The sequence below is a fragment of the Melospiza georgiana genome, chromosome 8 (genome assembly GCF_028018845.1).
Source record: "Melospiza georgiana isolate bMelGeo1 chromosome 8, bMelGeo1.pri, whole genome shotgun sequence".
Taxonomy (NCBI): domain Eukaryota; kingdom Metazoa; phylum Chordata; class Aves; order Passeriformes; family Passerellidae; genus Melospiza; species Melospiza georgiana.
This window is the reverse complement of record NC_080437.1, coordinates 12086073-12107316: the sequence shown is the minus strand read 5'-3', so window position 1 is coordinate 12107316 and position 21244 is coordinate 12086073. Positions and strand designations below refer to the sequence as shown.

Here is a 21244-nt window from a genome sequence, read left to right as displayed (position 1 = left end):
CGCTGATCCCAGGGCAGGATCAGCCCTGGGATCCTGCCCCAGGGATCCTGCCCCAGGATGGGCTCGCCAGCTTCGCCCGCACCCCGCACCCCCGCCCCTGCAGCTCTTCTTTTGCTTTTCTTTCCCTTTTCCTTCCTTGCCTTTCTTTCCTAGGCTCCGTTTGCCGTAGCATACCCCCTCCCGAGGGGTTTGCCTGGATCATTTATTTATCTTGTGCGCATTAAGAAACCACCATTAGGCTTTGGTGGGAGGCGCCTTGCTCGGTGCGCGCTCGCCTGCCTCCGCGGCGCTGCCAGAGGAATACACAATCGAGCCCAAGCTGCAAGCTTGGCAGGAGCTCCCTTTGCGTGCCCATTTACTTGCCGGATCCGTATATTTTTTTGCCGACTGGGTCATTGCCGCTTCCCTCCAGGGTTTCATCTTAATTTTTATTTTTTTGCGCGTGTGTGGATTATTCAATATTTTTTTTTCTTTATTTTTTTTTTTTTTTTAATTTTTTTTCGGGAATCCTCGCCGGAGTTTTGATGCCGGGCCGGACTTAGCGCGGGCGCGGAGGAGCTGCGCGGAGCCGTGCCTCGCCGTGCCTCCTGCCCCGGGCCCCGCCCGCGGATCGGCCTCCCTGGCCCGGCGCCGGCCGCGGGTTGGCCGCGGGGCCGCGGAGTGGCGGGTGCGCTGCGCCGCCGCCTCCCCGCGGAGCCGCCGAGGGATGCTGCTGCGCCGCGGCCGGGCATAGGCAGGAGCCGAGCGGGCGGGGGAGGGAAGGAAGGAAGGAAAGACGGAAAGAAAGGATCCCCCGAGCCCCGAGGGGAGAGGAGAGGCGAGAAGGTGCGTGAATGTGAAGGAATGTACCTGCGCGTCGCCGGAGCCGCACGCTTGGGATAAAAAAATAAATTAACCGAGGAGGCTGATCCCTGCGACTTATTACCCGGAAAAAAAAAAAAAAAAAAAAAAAAAAAAGGAAAAGAGAAGAAAAACCTTCTAGCGGAGGGACAAGAAGAAGAGCGCCGAGGCTGCAGCGAGCAGCTCCAGCAGAGTCGGGCGCCCGGCGGATGGCGCGGCCGTCCCGCTGACTCCGCGGCCGCGGGAGGCTGCGCGGGGCGGCGCGGCGCGGGGCATGCCGTGCCGGCGGCGTGACTGAGCGGGGCGCTCCCGCCGCCCGCCCGCACCGCGCCGCGCTCCCCTCCGCTCTCCGCCGCATGCCGCCGGCAGCCGCGGCGCGCTGATGCCCCGGGGCCGCGGCGGCGCTGCGGACGGCCCCTAGGATGAGCGAGGGGGCTGCGGGTGCCGCGGCGCCCGGGGCGGCGGAGGCGGCGGCTGCGGCGGGGGGCCCGGGCGGGGATGGGGCCGGGGGGCCGCCGCGGGAGCTGCGCTGCAGCGACTGCATCGTCTGGAACCGGCAGCAGACGTGGCTGTGCGTGGTACCCCTCTTCATCGGCTTCATCGGGCTGGGGCTCAGCCTCATGCTGCTCAAGTGGATCGTGGTGGGCTCCGTCAAGGAGTACGTCCCCACCGAGCTGATGGACGCCAAGGGCGTGGGGCAGGACCCCTTCTTCCTCTCCAAGCCCACCGCCCCCCCCCGCGGCGCGGAGACCACCGCCGCCGCCACGCCGCGGCCGCCCAGCCGGGTCAGCCCCCGCCTCACCACCATGAGCCGGGCTCCCCCGCGGCCCCCCGGCACCCGCGGCCCTGCGCGGGGCGGCCCGCGGCCCACCGCGCCCCGGCACCCCGTGCCGCCGCACACGGCACCGCCCGCCAGCGGCCCCCCCGGCACCGGCACCGCCGGCCGCGCCGCCCGGCCGCCGCCCGCCGCCCCCAGCACCCCGCCGCTGCCCGCCTGGCCCACTGCGGCACACGCTACCTCCTCCTACAAGATCTACGTCCACGACTCGGCGCCGTCCTGGACCCTGTCTCCCTTCCAGGAGTCGACCACCACCACGCCGGAGGCCAGCACGACCCCCAAAACCCGTAAGTGTCGCCGGCCGCCCCGCGCCCTCGGGCCGCTCGCTGCGCGCCTCGCCCCGTCCGGACCCGGCGCTGGCCGGGGCGATGCGGCGCTCGGAGCTGGCCGCCGTGCCGCTCCCGTGCCGTGCGGGAAGCCGGAGAGCTCCGAAGTTTGCGCTTCTCTCTCCCTTCCCTGCTTGCGCCCCCTTTTTACCCCCGGCAAGTTCCCTGCTTGTGTGATGGATGTTGAGGCAGGAGCAGCCATTTGAGGAGAATGCTTTTCGGTTGTGGTTTTGGGAAGGATGCAGACCACCTTTCCCCTTCTATGCTGGTCTGTGAAGGGTACTTGGGAGATGCTGGGGGGATGTCTGAGCGAGTGGGACCAGTGATGACCCCCCCCCGAAAGGGCAGTGTGGAGAGAGTGGTCCTCAGCAGGTGCGGGCTGCGCTGTGCATGTGCCTCTCTGCTGGTGACGGAGTTCGGCTTCCCGCACGCTCGTCTCCCTTGAAACCAGGGCGGGTTCCGCAGGGATGCTCTCTCCGTGCCCGCTCCTGAAGGAGCCGCGGCCAGCTCCGCCGGGAAGGAGCCCGGGGCTCCCCGAGGATGTGCAGAGCCATCCCTGCGCTCTGCCGGCTCCCGTGTGTAGCCACAGCACCGTGGTGCCGTACCCGACTATTTTTTTTTTAAGCAGAGGAGGGGGCTAGTTCTCCGATTGATGCTTGGTGGCTGGTTCTTCCCACCCTCCCAAGCACAAATGGAAGGATTCGGGCTAAAGCTGAAAATTCATTTGGCCTGGGTGCGTCAACTTTCAGCTTCTCATAAAGGTTACTTAGGACAAATGCAATCCGTGCCAAAAGAACTTCTGTGCCATGCTATTTAGTGAAATGCTCAGTTGTACTGTATAATAGTATTCTGCGCTTTCTTGGATGCAGTAGAGGAAGTGAAAAGCCGGGTGTCCTCCATTAACTCTTAGTTGCTGCTGCTGGGAACATCAGTTCGGTTGAACCCCTTTTACAGCCCAGGGCTCCCCTTGTGTACGCTAATGTAGGGGTGTTCTGCTGGAGGATTTTGTTGGAATGCAATATGAACTTTATTTTGTCTGTTAAATCTATTTGTTGATAAGCACTGGAGCAGAGAGGATAGGCAGTGCAAGCTGATCTTGTGAATTGACAAAATTGGGAGAAGAACAGCAAATTGGATGTGTATGTGTGGGTGGGTGGGTGTGCAGGTGGCGGATGGCTGGCAATGATTACGAATGAAGCTATCACTAAATCAGAAGAGGTAACGAGGCAATGACTCGTTTTGCCGGTGTGTGCCACAGTAATTGAGGGAGAAGCAGCCCTTACAGGTGTGTCCAAGCCTGCACGTTCTGTAGGTAGAACCTACGGTAGTTGGAAGTTACCAGAAGGAAAATCTTTTGTGGAGCTCAACGCAGCCTGTTTCACTCAGGTATGGGGAGCTGTATAGGGGCACTTCTTAAAAAACAAAGCAGCAAATGAAGCCAGATTTCCATATGTCTGCTCTCAATTCTCTCAACCAGAAATGCTGCATGGTTCTTCAGACTGCTGTGATGTGTGATGTGTGTGTGTGTGTGTATCTGCCTGGGCTTGCCAGGTGGGATCTCTCGGGGTCTAAACGCTCCCTTGCAATCTCTTCCTTTCTTCCCTTTCTGTCTCGTTGGGTATGTAAGAGAAATCCACAGCAATTTCCGCCCCTCTAGGCTGTCTCCTTACAAGGTATAGAAGGCAGGAATGTCCTGATTAATAAATAATGTTCAGCTGGCAGGACTCTCCTCTATGCAAGACATACAAAGGAAGAATAAAAACCACAATCTTGAGATGTTCCTGGCAGTTGCAGAGCTTCCTAACTATTTTTTGTTTTAGGGAGGCTGCTAATACCTTTTACAGCAGGGTGTTTCCCTTCATTAAATGTAGCTCAGTTATAGGATGGAAATGCTGGAAGTGCAAATCCAGCAGAAATTGACCCTGTTTGGGCACATTGATAGCAGAGATTATCATTAATGGAAGATTAAATAGATTACATAAAAAAGGATTTGAATTTGTAGGGCATATGGACATTTTTTAAAGCCTACAGCTGTACTCTCCTGACACATATGAGCATCTCTACGGATACATGTAAAATTCTTTGAGGCTGCAGTATGCACTGAGGAGAGAGAAGGGAGAAATGCAGTCTTTGTGCTGTGAACTGCTGACATGGTGTGACCCCAAAGCAAGTGTCTGTGTCTGCCACTAACAGCTCTCAGTAAGAAAGGGATTTTTTTTTTTTTTAAACAAATTCATCCTAATTTGCCAGGATGAGCTGCGTGTTCCTTCTGTGCCCGTTGTTCCAGCTGCTATTGAAATGAAAGTCGTGGATCCTGTTGTACCTTGTGAATACAAATCTGACATGATAAATCTCATGCCCCATCCTGCAAAATAGTGCATGCCCTTGTGTCATCCTCTGGCTTGGCAAGGCACATATGTGGGTGGGAGTCATAGGTTATTTAACATTTCACAGCTTTTAAGAAAAGAAGCAGCTATCTTTATTTATACTGGTTTGTGTTGTAGTTTATTTAATTGTTTAAACATGTTAAAATGGGCTCAAAGCGGGACTTAGGAAAATAGGAGGCAAAACAGGAGTTATTTCTCCAGAAAGCCAGATGATTGCCCACCTGAATAAGTGTTGGTAAAGCCTTTTCTCTGTGTGTGTATTCATCTGAGGAGATGTTGTGAAATCTCTCTTTTTTTGTGGGTGTGCATAATGACAATAATTCTTGGTTGTGTTTCACTCAAAGTCAAGCTATCTGTTAGCTGTTTTGAAAGTTCTTGATGAAGATCCTTCAGGTTCTGACTAAGCAAAAGCCACTTACTCATCAAATCTCTCTCTCTGTATCTTGTGCCTGCGTGTGTTTTCCATGATCATGTATGAACCATGCCTTTTCAGCCTAAGCCTCTTCATCCAGTGCTCAGTGTAAAAGTCAATCACTAATTTAGAAGGATAGTCCAGCCTGTGGATCAAGAAAAATCAACCAACAGCCTGGAACATGCTAGTGAGGTTTTATTTTTATCAGGCCATTGGTTTAATTTCAAAAGAGTCATGCCCTGATTTTTCCAATATGCATTTTTCATGGTATTCTGGGTTCTTCAGTAATGTTATTATCCTTGAATTGAGATGCTGTACTTAAAAGAATTCCTGTGTGAATTCAGCTATGAAATAGCACTGTGGTTTCTCTTGTGTTCATATGACCAAAGGCTAATGCAGAGAACTGAGGTCAGGCAGGTGGGGCTCAACTAATGCATAGTAACCAAGAAAAGAGACGTTACAGAACACTTAATCAATATATCTTGTGAAGTCCAATTGCAACCCTTTTTTTTTTTAGGTAGTCTGAGTATACTTTGATTTCCTGCTAAAGATTTTCTGGTCCAGTCGTTGATCCTCGTCATATCTCTGATTGTTATGCACAGCATGGGTTCCAGTAACAAGCATCTGGCAGATGCACTGCTACCAGCACTGACATTTTGGTAAAAGCTGTTTGTTTTATTTTGCACTGACTCAAATATCTTTTTCGCATTAAGGATGACACTTAGATGGAACTGCGGGGTTTTCACCAACTGGAGGGTGTTGTGGGAGGTGCCAAACCGTAGTAAAACCAGACCTACTCTTCCCAGAGCTCTGGAGCTTTCTGCCAGCAAATGACATGGATTGTGAACGCTTGGCATGACGAGTGTGAGCTGTCATTGAATCGAGGGGAGCGCACGAGCGCACGTGACTGCAGAGCACGTGCCTTTGGCATTAACTGAGATTAACGTGCCAGTTATCTACCAATTCTAAATGCTTCAAAAGCTGTTGAGTTGGAAAAAGAATACGGAGACAAACAACTGGGGGTTTTAAGAGCATTTGTTTCTTCTTCATTCTCACTTATTTTCTATTCACATACCTTCGGTCAGTATCACAGAGATGATTAGATGTGTGTTTCCTGTTTTAGATACTTGTTGACAGGAAGGCTACTATCAAGTAAAAATAACAAACACAGATGTGCAACCAAATCACTGAAGTAAAAGTTATTGTAATTTATTTTATTTCTCATATTTTGCAGCTATAATTTGCTTCATCTGTTTCAATTAAGTTAGAGCCCATTTTTAATCTTCTTTATAGTTAGGGGCTAGAGCAGCTATCATTGAATTCATAAAGAAGTGGAATATTTAAATAAGACCACTCAGATATGTACATTGATTCTATTCAGATATATTTCTTCTCTTTTCCCTTCATTAAAGTGATTGTTGGAATCCTATGACCTAGAAGAGCTTGCACAGCACTGGCATGATGAGTGGGAGGGATATGGCTGAAATTATTCCATGCTGATTTTTAACCCTGAAGGAAATTCTTCTGGGGACTGTATAGTTTGTCATTACATTGATTTAACCTGTGATCACTGGTGAAAGCAAAGCCTTGATTTTTATTTGGCTTTTTTTTTTTGCATCTATACAAGGACATTATGTGATATATTATATGTTGACAACAGAATACCATTATTAAATTAGTGTATTGATTCATTGGAAAGGATTATGCTAAAGTAATGTTCATGGTTTATCTAAACCCACAGAAAATGGAAATTAAAAATTAAAGCAAAAGACCTGTCTCTACAGAATTGTGTCTAGTGTAGCACAGTGCATTTATAAAATGACTCACTGCTTTGAAGGCAAAGCCCAGTAAACACATGGATTGCTGTGGATTTGGCCTTGACTTTCAGTTTTGTAGCCCATATGGTTTTCAGGAAGTACCTGAAACTCCCAGTGTTTGGTTTTGTTGATTTCTCCTGTGATTGTTTTGTAAACAAGCTGCACAAGGAGAAGTGCCTAGTAAAATCATGTGGGATGGCTTGGTCACAAGCATATATAAATAAATTCGTTAAAAGCAGAGGCTTGTTTGTCTCTCAGCCTGGTAGGTTTCTTTTTGAGCTTCTCTGTGTTTGAGCAACTTTGCAGTACTGTGCATGTGTGCGTGCAGGCACTCAATACAAGCATGGATTTGTGCATTTGCCCAGTTTTGGAGGAGAATGAGGATCTCAAAGCCTGTAGTAACCCCAGGATCAGCCTTTGGCTGCTTTGGTCCTGGTGCTTGTCCAGTCAGTGCAGTTCACAAGAGAAACCCAGAGGTTTCATTGGAGCTGGTTAGACTGAGTGCCAAGCTGAAGTGCATCTGTTTAAATGTGGAAGTCTTTCAGTTCTGCTGCATGGAAGGGGTTTGTAGTATCTGTTACTATTAAGCACAAGTACTTTTTTATTATTATTTTGCATTGCAAGAGTAGACAAAACACAGGAGAAACAATGAAATACTTTGTGTTATGGAGATGTTTTCTTTCTCCTAGGGACTGTTCCTTCAGTATGGTGAGGGTTGGAAGTGTCATTTAATGGGACAGCTGTGCTTCAGATCAAAACTAGGACTGTGTTTTCTCATGGCTAACTGAATTTCCAAGGTGGACAGCTCAGAAACCTGCTTTCTTACTTTAACCTTCCCCCTCATGTCTAATCTCACTCCACTCAGTAAAGTGCATTTCACTGGAGAGAGGGCATTTCACACCTGGGCAAGACAGAGGATAAACATTCAGGTGGCCTCTAGGTAGCACAGAGAAAGTAAATGCACACAAGTGGGCAAGTGCTTCTTGAATGGGCTTCTGCTTTTTGTCACACAGGTTTCTGGGGCCCCTTGGTAGAATGCCTTCATGAGGAAGAAATAGAATAAAGCAGCCACGAGGAAAATTAAAATAGCAACTGCACTTACAAATTTCCATGTCCTTTTCATGGAAGAAGTGCTTAATTGGATCAACTCTTCTTGGTAAAATTTGGAGCTGGCAGAGAAGAATATATTAACTAAGTAATTATTGCAAACTGTTTAAATGGTTGCTTCTGTTTTTCAATGTACTTAATATTACCCCAGTAATGTTTAAAATAAATATATAAAGTAATTATTCCAGTATTCTGTCTTTTCTGTCCTCTAAGACCAGTATTTTGGATTTCCAAAGCTGTGTTTCTCCTGTAGCATTTCAATAGGAGGATCCCATGACTTCCAGGTCTTTTTAAAAACACATTATTCCCGATTCCTTTATTTTTAAATTTTTTTTTGCTGTGATATGTTGACTGCTGACTGTAGGAGATAAGCTATTCAGCTTCAAAGGTAATTCTCTTCCTATCATGTTGAGCAACCAATTTTTAAGTCCAAATTGATTTACATTTTTTCCTCAGAGAGATTTTATTTATTTTTGCAGGAGTTAAACATTTGAGGAAAGCACAGGTAGTATTGAAAAGGCTCAGTGTCCAATAAAAATATAACTGGGTAAAAAGATAAACTGAAGCTTTGGTTTGGATTACCTGAATTCTGCTTTGGCCCCTGCAAAATCAACCCAGAAACCTACAAAATCTCTTCTTTTTACTTTAACGTCTTTTTGTTTGTTTGTCTTTGGGTTTATGGCTTTTCTTTTTTTGTTTTAAAATTTGAAATAATCTCCTGGCAATTCTACAGTTGTGTCCCATCCACACCTGCCACTGGTATTTTCCTCTGATAGGAAAGATGCACATTAGCAGTGCAACATGGCAGGTGCTCTTCATAGAAATATTAACCAGTATTTTAGCTTGTATGAAAATTCAGACCTTTCACAGAGGCATGGTGGAACTCTTATATTAAAGCATTGAGGAATAAATATCCTGATAGTATTTTGTGTAGATGTTGTGCTGAACAAAGTAGTTTATAGTCTTTCATTTTTTATGAGGAGATTGCTGTATGGCCAAGTTTTGCAAACATTATAGGCCCAGTGATGCATCTTGTGTTTTGTGGAACTGTGGATCTGCAGAATCAGGGCCAATTTATGTGAACATCTGTGTGATTAAATGTGTTCATCTGTCTTAGATTGCAGTGTGAGTGCTTACAAAACATGCCTGTGTGAGTAAATGTACATCAGCTTTTTAAAAACTGCCAATGTTATTTAAATGTGCTTATTAGAACTGAGTTTCCATTAGAACATTTTCTTTGTGTGTGTGTGTGTATTCTTAGCACTGCCTTGAAAAATATATCATTATCCTGTTTACCTTTTGCCTGAAGTGAGTTCTGTAGTAAAATCTTTGTGGTCTGGAGCACTGCAGTTGCATAGCTGTAGACTGTGACAAAACACGTGGGCCATGTGTCATTTTTTATACATCACTTTTAAACTATTTCTTTTCCTGATTTTTGTTTTTCATTATTCTTGAGAAAATCTCTGGATTTGTTGTTTTTCTCTGTATTATGTTCTTGGCTTCAATGCCAAAATTCACTTTTTCATGAAGCTTATAGATAGAAAATGCTTTCTAAAATTTTAGGGATGGCAAGATGTATTTTAATATTTATTATTTTCTGAAACCAAAATATGCAATAAACTTTACATTGTTCCTTTCACAGTGTCATTCCTGTAAAAATTCAAGATTCTAGTTCAGCAAGAACTGAGCCTTGATTGCTGGCTGTTACCAGATAGAGGGGCTATAGCACTGTGCAATAGCAAACCAATAAATTAGTATTAGTAGCAAATAGCCTCTTTTCCAGAGCTGAGAACTCTCACTGATGTCAGAACTTGTAAGGCAGGGATGGAGAGAAGGTGTGTTATTCTCCTGGAAGGGTGCTGGTGGTGGTGTGCCTTTACTGCAGTGACAAGTGGTTGACAAGGAAGGTTGAAAATGTTCAGCCTGAATTTGCTGTGCTGCTTCTGAATGTAATCAAGATTTCAACAAAACCAAGAAAGTTGCACTGAAAAGTGTTGCTAACCTGGAAAACTGTGCTGTGTTGTGCAAGGCTGATGGTTACTTCTATCTCCCAGTTCAGTGCATAGGAAAATAGCATTTCCAGTAGTGTGCTCAGGGTGCCTCAGAGCTGTAGCTAAGTGGCTGAGTAATACCATTGAATATTTAAAAAAAATGTGGGGAATCTTTGTTTCCTCTCCCCTGGTGAATTACAGTACAAGTGCTGAGTGGGTTGTCATTAAAGTAGTACTGAGCTATCTCAGAAGCTTTGACCAGGAATTGATTGTATAATACTTGCTAAAAACAATCCAGTAATTGTCTTCCAAAGGGGTTGCATTGTTAGGTTGGTTTTTTTAACACTAATGTTGTGTGGAGAGAAAATTAATTTTTTTGCTCAATCTGTGAGTGGATTTGCAAAAGAGAAGCAGGGGTTTTGTTGGAAACCCAGAGGTAAGCTGCACTGAACTGTGGTGTGGTGATTTTCCTGCCAGGGTTCAGTGGGCAGTGGGTTTTGGAACTTTACTGAGGAGATTATTCTGATGAGTGTCCGTTCTCCTGATTTAGAAGGGTAGAGGTGCTTTTATAATTATTTCATAAGTAGCTAAACCACATTAGTCTTTAGCCTGAATTCTGGCCCAGATACATAATGGTCATAGTGCTAAAAGTTCAATCCCCTTGCAGGTTTTTTTTTTTTGTTGTTTTTTGGGGTTTTTTGGTAATAACTAGAAAGCTTAAAGTAATGCATAAATACATACAGCATTGACTTTTTCCTTAAGCAGATTGTGTTTCTTTTGCTTTTAGATTTCAATCTTTATTTTATTATTTCTTATAATAGAGCATACCACACATTTCACAGCATCAGCTGCTTATTTATAAGCTGTATCTCAGTGTAATAACATTGGTTGTAATTTGTTTTCATCCTTAAAAAATGCTGGTCAGAAAAATACAGATAGGAAATCAGAACAATTTATAAATTATACTGTCTTTTAAGTATAAAAGACAGTACAAGTGTGAAGTGTATTTGCTTACTGTCAATTTATAAATTATACTTCTGAGCTGTGAGGACCTTGATGTGCATCATCATAAAACCGGCACAGAAAATGCAGCATCCCCAGGACATCTGATTCCATTTTTACTGGGAGGGTGAACATTTGCTGTCACCTTGCCTCACAGAAGAAGGGGGGTGTGTGGGCAGCAGAGGTGACAGGCTGAGCTGTGTCCAGGCTGGCCTGGTCTGGGGACGCACAACCTCTGCCTTGTCCCTGTCACCATGAGCTGCCCTGCCTTGTTCCCTGCAAACACACCGAGGGAAGGAAGTGCTCCTGATGCCTTTCCATATCTGGAGCACGTTCTTCACAGAGCCCTACTTGGATGGAAATGGAAAGCATGAGTAGTATCTTAATACTAGAAATTGGCTTTAGAAGTATCTGCCTGCAATGGGAAATTCTCTCAGGTTTTAGTTCTTGGATGGCTGAGTTTAAGCTGAATATGTGAAGCTGCAATGCTAGTGTGGGATATGTTTAAGAGGAGAAGTGTTTGATACCATAATTGTTATTTTATAGGTGGCTGAAAAGATCACTTGCACTTGCTGGGTTCCAGTATTTTGGTGCCCTACAAGGCTTGATTGCACCTTGTGTTTGCATACATTTGGAGAGCTGTCCTCTGTCACCTTGGCAGATGCAGGGGGTTTGTGGCCAGCCACAGCTTTGCTGCTCTGAGGTGGATCTATAAATGTGAACTGAACACACACAGATTGAGGAGCTACTGAGCTCCTCATTCCTGGTTTGTTTGCACTTCGTAATTTGGAACCATGAACACATATTTATTTAAATTTTACAATGATTAAAATACATTTAGCCTTGATTTTAACTGAACACTTGAGTGGTCAGTGATGTATTTATTTAAATTGTACAATGATTAAAATACATTTAGCCTTGATTTTAACTGAACACTTGAGTGGTCAGTGATGTACCTATAGAAAAGAAAGCATGTTGAACAGGCATAGCAATAAAATGCCTTACTAAAGAGATGATGGTGGGTAGAGTCCTACAGTGAGGATGAGGTATGTTAGGTGATCAAAAGATTAATGATGCTTCTGAGATGTTTTATTTGCACACTGAGAATTTTGGCTGCTTAAAAGCAGTGTGAGTTTATTAGGGAGCTTATTTTTTTTAAAAAATGCTTTTAAGAAGATACTGTAAGATTATATCTAATTAATTAGACACATTACATTTGTATTATTTAATTAGAGATTATTTTTCAATCACCCCTAAATATTGTAACACTCTCTTAATATTTTTTCACATTTTTAATCCTGCTTGTGAATGCAATCTATATGAAAGCATAGACTCTTGGACTTTTTTCCTAACAAATACTACTTAACAACAAATTTCCTGTATTTTTGTGGAACAGAATTGGAATCTGAGGAGCTCATGTGTAACTGAATGTTCAGTGGAAGGTGGAGCAGTTCTGTAAGAATCACAGCGAGAAGCAGGGTACACCACAATCAGGTACTAGGTTGAATGTTTTACATGAGAACTTTTCATAGAGAGGAGTTTAGAGTCCAAACATAATGAATTTCTTCTAAGTTCAGTTCAACTCAGCCTACATAGAGGTTGGGATGATCAAAACATAAATAAAAGAAATCAGGAGGATATTAAATGAAGTATATGTGATATGCAATTTCAGTTGTTATGGCAAGGAAGCTGATAAAAAACCCCAAATCCCAAAGCTAACAGCAGAGATCCCCCAGCATGTCTGTGTGCAATGATTTCTTGCTCTCCACAGCACAGTGACTGTCCCCAGTGGGTGCAGAAGCAGCAGTCCCTTGGGTGTGTGGGTGCAGATCCTTCCCTGCAGGCAGTGCTGGGTGTGGGTGAGCCACCCTGGGCTCTGCCCTCTGCTGCTGCAGCTCGGCCAAAATCACCCTCACTTCCCCCTTCCACCAGGAAAAAAGTGCCTTTAGCAGGGATGGCTTCTTCTCACTGGTTTATCTGGCTTGCCTGCTACTCATCCAAAAAGTTGTTAAAACCTCAGTGACAGTAAAAGATCTGAGACTTGGTTACTGAAACTCAGGAGGCCAGGAGTTGTCCCTTCCTTTCCCTCAAGCTCAGCTTTTCTTATTTGTGAAATAAAGACATGGTGAAGAGGTGCAGACGGGAAGTAAGGTGTGTATTAATGAATATTCAAAAAAGAAGAAAGAGATATGTCTTGCTTCAAATTTCAGAAAGTATCTGATGTCCTTGGTTGTTCTTTTGCTTGAGTGTCTGATAATTTCCAATAATTCTCTGACAGTGAAATCTGTTGGACTTAAGAACTGAAGACGAAGGGACAGAAGCATCTATTTTTTTTTTTTGGGTAATTTAAAAATGTATTTCCAAATATAGCCAGGATCTGTCCCCAGATGGCAGGGCTGTATCTACAGGAGGGCAGGGCTGTCTGTGAGACACCCTAGCAAGCCACTTAGTCTAGTTAGTAATTCTTTATTTTTGTCCTGCAGTGAGTGGAATCAGGTCTGAATTTGGGACACTCATTAGGCCAAAGCCTGCCATTGTGACAACCCCATTTAAATCTTTTTAGCTTAACTTTATAATCACTTGTCACTGTGAATTTTAGTAACTACTATGTTTTATATTACTGTCTTGTTATATTTTAGGACCAAAGTGTTATTGTTACCATATCTCACATCAAAAGGAAGAAACACTTTCAGTATGGTGTAGTCTTCTATAGATAGAGTCAAAATGCTCTCTGAGTAGGTGGGATCCTAATCCAAATCCAAACCCAATGAGATAAGTGAGAAAAAGTGGGCTCTAGCTAACATTTAAAATAAACAGTTACAAAGGAGTGACTTGCTTAGCCTAGTCTGTTGTTCTCCATTTGCTCATAGCTGACTTTTATGAAGTGTAACTATGCTGATCTCTTAAAAAAAATCTAACAATAAAAATGCATTTATTAGAGGGAATCTCAGATGGAGAATGGACAAGTTTTATGGGAGAGTTATTGTAATAAATCAACCAACTCAACTGGAGAAAAATTGGCAAATATTTTTTTACTGTGTCTCTTTTGACCTCCTTCCAGTGGTGAGATACCAGTGTCAACAAAGTTTGAGATGTTTGTTGTTTCTTCAATTAGCTGAAATGTTTTTCATAACTTGAACTGATATGCTTGGGTTTCAAGTGTAAATATGTAATCTTGCTAAGTGTTTTGTTTGTTTATTTTTCCTGCTCTGAGGTTTGGGGTTTAAAACTAATGTCTGTAGCAGAGGAACTTAGTAGTGGTGGGCCAGAAACTGGTTAAAATCTTAAAATGTTCATGTACTGAGTATTTTAGAGAAAGGTTTCATTTCACTAGTTATTACTGATGATAAATATTGTTTTAACACCTAGATGTACAACCCCAACACGCACGTTCTCATTGAAGGCTCACTCATTATGAATTTCAAAGCCTGTATGAAATGATTTACACTGGTGCTTGAAAAACATGTTTTGATAATAGCCTTTTTAATGCCTTGAGGGCATTTAATTGCCATTAAGTGGCACAATCTGGTGTTTGGAAGGGAGAGCTGGGAATATTTCAGTTGCAAATAGGATAATGAAATGGATTGGAAACAAGGAGGTGTAACAACAGAGTATTAACTGTGATATTAACAATGAGGCTGGCGTCCTGTGTATGACCAGAGGATTCAGTGTGTGCCCCACAAGGTGGGATGTCTGCTCCCAGGCACTCCTGGGGTTTCCTACAGGTTTCCTCCTCCTGAAGCCTGCAGACGAACTGAGGTGGGACGCACTGAAACTCTGCCGGTCTGGAGCAGTTGTGCCTGGCCCTTGTACTGAATTTGTGTAGAAGGGTTTTGTCAATGTTTTTATGTTTTATATTTTGCATGACTCTCAGTGGTTATGTCAGTCTTGTTGTGCAAAAAAAACAAAAAAACAAAAAAACCCCCAAAAATAAATACAGCTCTCCAAAGTTCCAGGTACTCTTTCTGTAAATCATGGGCAACTTTAGCAAATGCCTGACTTCCCATAGAGCTGAGCAGTTGGCTGTGGGACAATGTGGATGGTCACTGGGGAGGGGATCGCAGAAAGGGTGATTTCTACAACTTTAGATAGTTTTGTAAAACCGACAACACATGGTATATTTGCAACTTTTACAGACAACACATGCTATATTTGGAACTTTTACGTGAAATCAGGTTGTGATCAAAGGAGGATTTCAAACTGCACATCTTAAAAATTACCTGTAGGGCTGGGCTTCAACTTGCAATAGGTGTGAAATCTAAAATATTCTGCTGTATTTGTTTTTCAAACCTTAGCTTCTCAAAGCATAAGCTTTTATAACTATGTAGAAGTTTCATTGGTGGGTTCTCTAGAACCTTTTAAAGAGAGACATGTAGCAGCTATTCCCAAGTGATGTGTTATTCAGAGGGTGTGTCTATAATAAACCTAGCAGAAGCTGTCTTTTTTAATTCCATTTTTTTAATGTTTGCTGTGCTACTGTGCTTTACTGATGCAGTGAAGTGGTGAATGCCCTTTTCAGTGTTCTGGGCTGATTCTTCCAGAAATACCCAGCAAGCAGGACAGTAGAGGTAGGAGCAGAGGTCTTGTGCTGAGAGGAAATGAGAGAGACAGATTTGGAAGCTCAGGAGATCGGAAAAGCCATTGGATCTGTTTGCATTGTGACTATTTAGTGTGCTTTCTCTTAGGCCCAATTTATTATGATAAGGCTCCTGCCAGCAAGTGAATTATTGAAGAGCTAAGGAGGAAATTGCCCCAGGATGATGTGCTGTGCCCACCATCAGGTGATACAGTCTGGGAACGCTTCCTGTGGTGCTCTTTGGCCCAGGAGCCTGTGGGATTCTCCCAGGGATTCTCCTGGAATGGGTGGTACTGCCAAAGAGAAAGAATTCATATTGACTAGAGAATGAACTCCAAACGTGGTGGGATATTTCAGCACATCTTTATTTTTCCCAAACAAAAAGATTTCTTAGCCAGTTGAGCCTGTTGTTTTGTGCTGCCTGTGTTGAATGAACATTTTACTGTCATCATCCTCATCGCCTGAGTGTGCTGTGTCCCTCTACTCTGGAGCCTGCTGAAAGGCTCTCATGTGTCTCAATGGACAGGGAATTGTCCCCAAAAGGCTGTGTGCACCTTAAGGGTGCTCACATCATTCTTATATCCTTTTAGTATTATTTAATCCAAAATGCTGTTTTTAAAAAAACAAGTTATTATGAAGGGCAGCCATGTCTTTTAAAATTCCATGTAATAAGAAAATAATCCTGAATTCAGAATGTCTTGTGAAGTTCCTGTGGAAGTCCAGTGATGGCATTGTGTTCTGTTTGTTTCTTGACAAGTTCCAGGTGTCTCTCCTCAGTTTTCATTTCTCTGCCACTTGCTGATTAGGATGGAAGAAATGATATAGGCAACTGCAAAATACAAATTTGATATTTGTTTTCTATTAAGCAGATAATAACTTGATTGTACTCATAACTTGCTTAGTTCTTATGGATCTTTTCTACTATAAGAAAATCTTACTAAACTCTTTAGAGAGAGAAATATTTGGGATATTTTGGCTCACCTTTGTGAGAGTCAGAGGCATAGTTTCTCATCTGTTTCTGATTATTCATTTGTTATGGTTTTGGGTTTTTTTTTCAGATTATATCTTATTTTTTGGCAAGTGCCCTTGAATTTGCAATGAGCTTTAGAAAGTAATCTTATAGAATCTTTCCATGATGCTTCTTTTATATAAGTACTTCATTTTCTCTGTAAGTGGTTCCTCCTGGAAATATAAAGTTTGTAGGAGATGTTTCTCCATCATATTCTGCAGTAAAGATCAATGCATTGAAGTAATTTATCTGCAGTATCCATAATTGATGCCTGATCTTTTAGTAGAACATCTGATTCTTTCCTAGGCTTCCTGTTACTGATACACTTAAACGCTTTATTTATTGCCTTTACCTAATAGCTTTTAAAATTCTCTTGGTTTTCTGAATCATTTGCTCAGGATAGATTTTATTTTAGAAAGGATGTGTTGTCATCTAACTTGCTCTCTTCCCCTGTAGTGTTCTCTTGTTTTTAGAGAGAGGAAGAACTCCATTCCCTCCCTGTTATATTACAATCTTATTTGAAGTGCTTATATTTTATATTCTTAGACTTTTCACTTCTATTTAATTTCCTTCCTTTTTTTTCCAACTTCCTAAATATTTTGAAAAGCTTCACCTGTTTTTGAAATGACTGTGATTTTTCTTGTCATCCCCTCTTTTCTGTCATAACTGAGCTGCATCATACTCTCATCTTTTGAATTAGCTTCTGTTTTTCTGTGAGAACTGAGTCAAAACTGATTGCCTGATATCCTTTTCCTGCTGTTCCAAAAAGCAGGTGTTGCTGCTAGAAACAACAAAATAATAGACTACAAGAATACAATCACATTTTCCCATTTACTATGTTCTGTGATCTTTTAAGTGGCCACAGTGGAGTAGAATTTTCTGTATTTGCTAGCATCAATCAGGTAGAAAGTTGTCAAGTTATCCACTCTCTCCTGAGTCTTTCCTGATTTTGTCAGGAAGAGTTTGAAAACTTGTTTCTCCTTTAGCAATGTTCAAATTCCTGTCTGACAGAGTTTTCCCATGGTCACTGCATTTAAGTGACTAATTTTTAAATAATCTCACACAACAAGAGTGTATTTTCTGTTACACGTGGGAATAAAATATTTGAAAATCATTCCTAGAAATTTGTATTTTCTTATGGTGATACTGATATATGTTCCTAATTCTATCTTGCAATTCCTTAATTTGCATTCTTGGCATGGCCATTCTGCCTAAATGTGGCATTTTCCTAAGCCCTGCAGGGCGCTAAGGAGATGAATTTGTGTAGTCACAAATGTAGCCCTTCCAATAAGCGAGTTCTTCTCCTTTGTGGTTCTTTCCAGTTCACTTGTGCCTGACCATGACCACAGGAGAGCTGTGGCTCCAAATAAACAACATTTTGTTGGCTGGGGAGCAGTCAGAACAGGCTGATGAAGAATCAGTTTCCTGGTGGTTTTTCCCTTCAAGATCTTCATTTGGAGTGAATGCCAATGATGCTCTGATGTGGTTTCCTGTGTTCTGCCCCTTTTGTGCTTCCTTTCCTTTACAGTACATGGGGTTTACAGCTGCTGGATTTGTCTGGTGTGGGCCCCAGACATGCCAGAGTTTAAACCATGCTGTCTTGTCCTCAACAGATGGGTCCTTGATTCTCTTTAATTCTCCTGCTCCTTGGTTATCTGTAGCTCCTTTGGCGCATACACACCACTACACTTTCACTTGGGAAGTTTGTGGGTACAGCTCTCTATTTTCAACCAAGGAAAAGATTGTATTTTTTAACAGTTATGCAGCTGGTTTTTTAAATTGCTTCTCTTCACTTTAGATCATTATCTGGTACTTTGAAATTCTAACAGAATAATAAATTTGGGTGGAGGGAACGTGTATTCTGACTGACAGATGTCTTCACTATACCATGATCTTAAAAGATGTCCATTTTTCAGTTAAAAATACCTGGTCTGGGCTTTATGAGTCTCTTCTGCTTCCTCAAAAATAATTTAAACTTCCCAGAGTATTTCTTTTTATGATTTCACACCTTTTTGAGATTTCTGCCTCTGAATTTGATGTTCTTGCCTATTTCCAGAAATTATTATTCAAATAAATATTTAAATGCACTGTGAAAGAGCTTTAAGAAATACAGTAGGTTGCCTTTGTTCCCTAGATAACTAAGCTTTATTTTGATCACTTAATTTGTAGTGGCTTTATTCCCCTGAGCAGGTAATTAAATGAAGAATAAAGCCATTTGAAAGAAAAAAACCTTCTGCATTTTCTTACTATTTCTCAACATTCAGGAGAAGGTAGAACAATATTGTATTTAAAAGGAGAATATAGCTATTTCTGTTTGAAAAATAGAACATCTTATTGTATGTTAGGTAGCACCATACTCTGTTCATGAGGATACTGAGATCCTTTTCAATTTGCAGTTGCATATTCCTCTATGGATGAGTGCATTTGTTTTTCCAGAGGTCACACGCAGTAAAGCTCCTGCTGTACATCCATGAGAGGATTCAGTGATTTCTGTTGCATCTATCCCAGAGCCCTGTTCTCCTATCACTGCCAAAAAATGTTATCTGGATTTAGTCTCCATTCCTTTTCTTTATTAGAAACCTGTGCCTATCTTTAGTTCTTGAGGTACTTCACCAAATAGTAGACACAACTTAAATAAAATTTTTTTTCAGATTTGTGAAGAATTCTGTGACATTTTAACCTTTTGTATACTCTCTTCAAAACTTCCTTAACAAAGTAATCATATTTCAGAACTTAATGAATTTGCCCCAAAATGGTCTCTGAAAATGCAGAATGCTGGTAAAATGTAATTTGATAAGCTTGGGTCTATAATGTTGTGTGTTGAAACATTATTTTTGCCAACCAATCTGTATGTCCACTTATGTATTTTTTACTGTGTAACCTTCATCCTCAATTGTCTTTTATAGACAAAAAATGTTATTTTCGGAGCTGGTGTGACTTAAGAGTGCACTTCACACAGAAGTGTGTGCTTTCTGACTTCCCTTTGCTTCCACAATGACCATTCTGTTCTAGAGTTTTGCCGTCCTCACCTATTGAAAGTTTGGAAGTTTTCCTGAGGTCTAATATGACTCTCCTTCTGTTGTTCTTTGTGAGGGGCACAGATAGAATAGATAATCCCGTTGCATCAATTTGCTGTTTTAATTTTTATTTTGGGTTGTCTTGCTGTTTTTGTGTCTGCCAGCCATTTTTTTTCTGTTGCTGTGATAATTTCTGCTTACACATCATAACTTGTGCCTGTCCCAACTGAAGAACTTGGGAGTTTTCTGGATTACTACCTGCAATCAGTAATTTTTATCTCTCTGCTCTCTCCAGAACTCTAATCCAAAGTCTTCAAGTGAACCACTTCTGTGGCACTGGGAAGCAGAATTATTTGCTTCCTTTAACCTACATGTGAGAAAGATTTTAATAATTTTGCAGTTATGTAATGAAATCAATATCCTTACTCTCTATTTTTTCCTAGCTCCACCACTGTTTTCTCATTTCCTAAAATGCTGTTAGACTTAAAACCTATTAATTTAAATAATCTTCATACTGGTGTAGCTGTACCCATTTAAGTGGTTGCACAATGTAATTCTGGATGAGACAATCAAGATTTTAATAAGGTGAGAAAAATAATGTGTGTTTATTTACTGTTTATTTTGAATTATATGAGAGCACTGAAATTTTAATGAATCTATCTCCACCTCTTAATAAGTGTTTTATACCCTTTTATAATAGGATATTGTATTGTGAAGCAGATTTGAAATCAAAGCAGTGTCTTAATTTGTATGAATGCTAGGATGTTTTATTTTATTATTATAATGGTGAATTTTCCTGTTTTGTTTTTGTTTCACATTACACAAAACTGCAGGAGGGTGTAGATGGGCAGTTGACAACACCCATCTGATTTATTTCTTTTATCTGATTTTGAATATTTTAGTACTTTGCATGATCTCTAAAGGGTTACAGGTTGAGTAAGCCTTAAGAAGCATTAAAAACCTGGTTTGATGACCAGTTTAATGCTTCTTCCAAGAACAATTTGTAGAGATTAGGATTTAGTGAGATATCACTGGAGGATTAGCAATTGCTTCTTAAGGCATTCTGAGCTGACAGCTAATGGATAACTTTCCCCGATAGCTCTTTTGTAGTCCACTGCAGCTGGATAAAAATCAATGAGCAAGTGAACTTAAGTTTGTGTATCCATTAATTTTGGTTTTAACAGATGAGTGTGACTGCCACAGTGACTTGCTTAGTATGTTCTTCCCATCTGTCATTATCTAGATAACCTCAATTAACACACTGATTAATCCTCAAATTCTTCTTCAGTAGCTCCTTTCTGGACTGCTCAGTGTGAAGGAAAGTGTTCCCAGCATGTCTGAGCAGACAGAACACATGCTAATCAATACCCAGATAAACAGAGCCTGAAGAAAAGGAGCCTACTTTTCCTCATGTTTCCTGCCCTCCATAGGTGCTAAAGAGGACTGTGCTTATATTAATTTTTTTTCATTTCTTTTTTCTTAGTCTGTTCTATAGTTTGCTATTATTAGAACTTAAGCAAATAGTTGCCTTGAATTTTACTGCTGGCTGAGAATTACAAAGCACATTTCCATTGTGATTTCCAAAGAAGCAGCAGTTATGGTATAAAATGGCTTTATTTTTACAGATAAACAGAGTTAAAAGAGCTGTGCAGCTGTCAGTTGTGCAGGATTGTTTGTGAGGGAGCCTCAGCCCTCATTTTGAATCTAGTGGTGTTCCCACAGTTATAATCTAATTTAAGCACTTTGCTTCTTAACTGTAGCTGTCGTGTCTGTTGGCTATTGACTGGGGGACAGTTCTTCCCTTCAAAAGTTAATGGCATGAAATGAGTATAATCCAATATCTCAGTTCCAATATTTTCACCACCTATGTAAGAATAAAAATTTATGTAGTTACTTTAAGCCATGCTTTTTAAAGGTAAAAA

The 21244-nt window shown here is 42.0% G+C and overlaps 1 protein-coding gene across 2 annotated transcripts in view; it reads left to right on the top strand.

The window, feature by feature from the left end:
• Window positions 1-1262: 1262 nt before the first annotated feature.
• Window positions 1263-21244, top strand: part of NRG3 (neuregulin 3) — a 332122-nt gene continuing 312140 nt past the window's right edge. For both annotated transcript variants that reach the window (XM_058029609.1, XM_058029608.1), the window contains exon 1: window positions 1263-1965. In XM_058029609.1, the coding sequence (XP_057885592.1) occupies window positions 1263-1965 (703 nt within the window). The remainder of the gene's footprint in view (window positions 1966-21244) is intronic.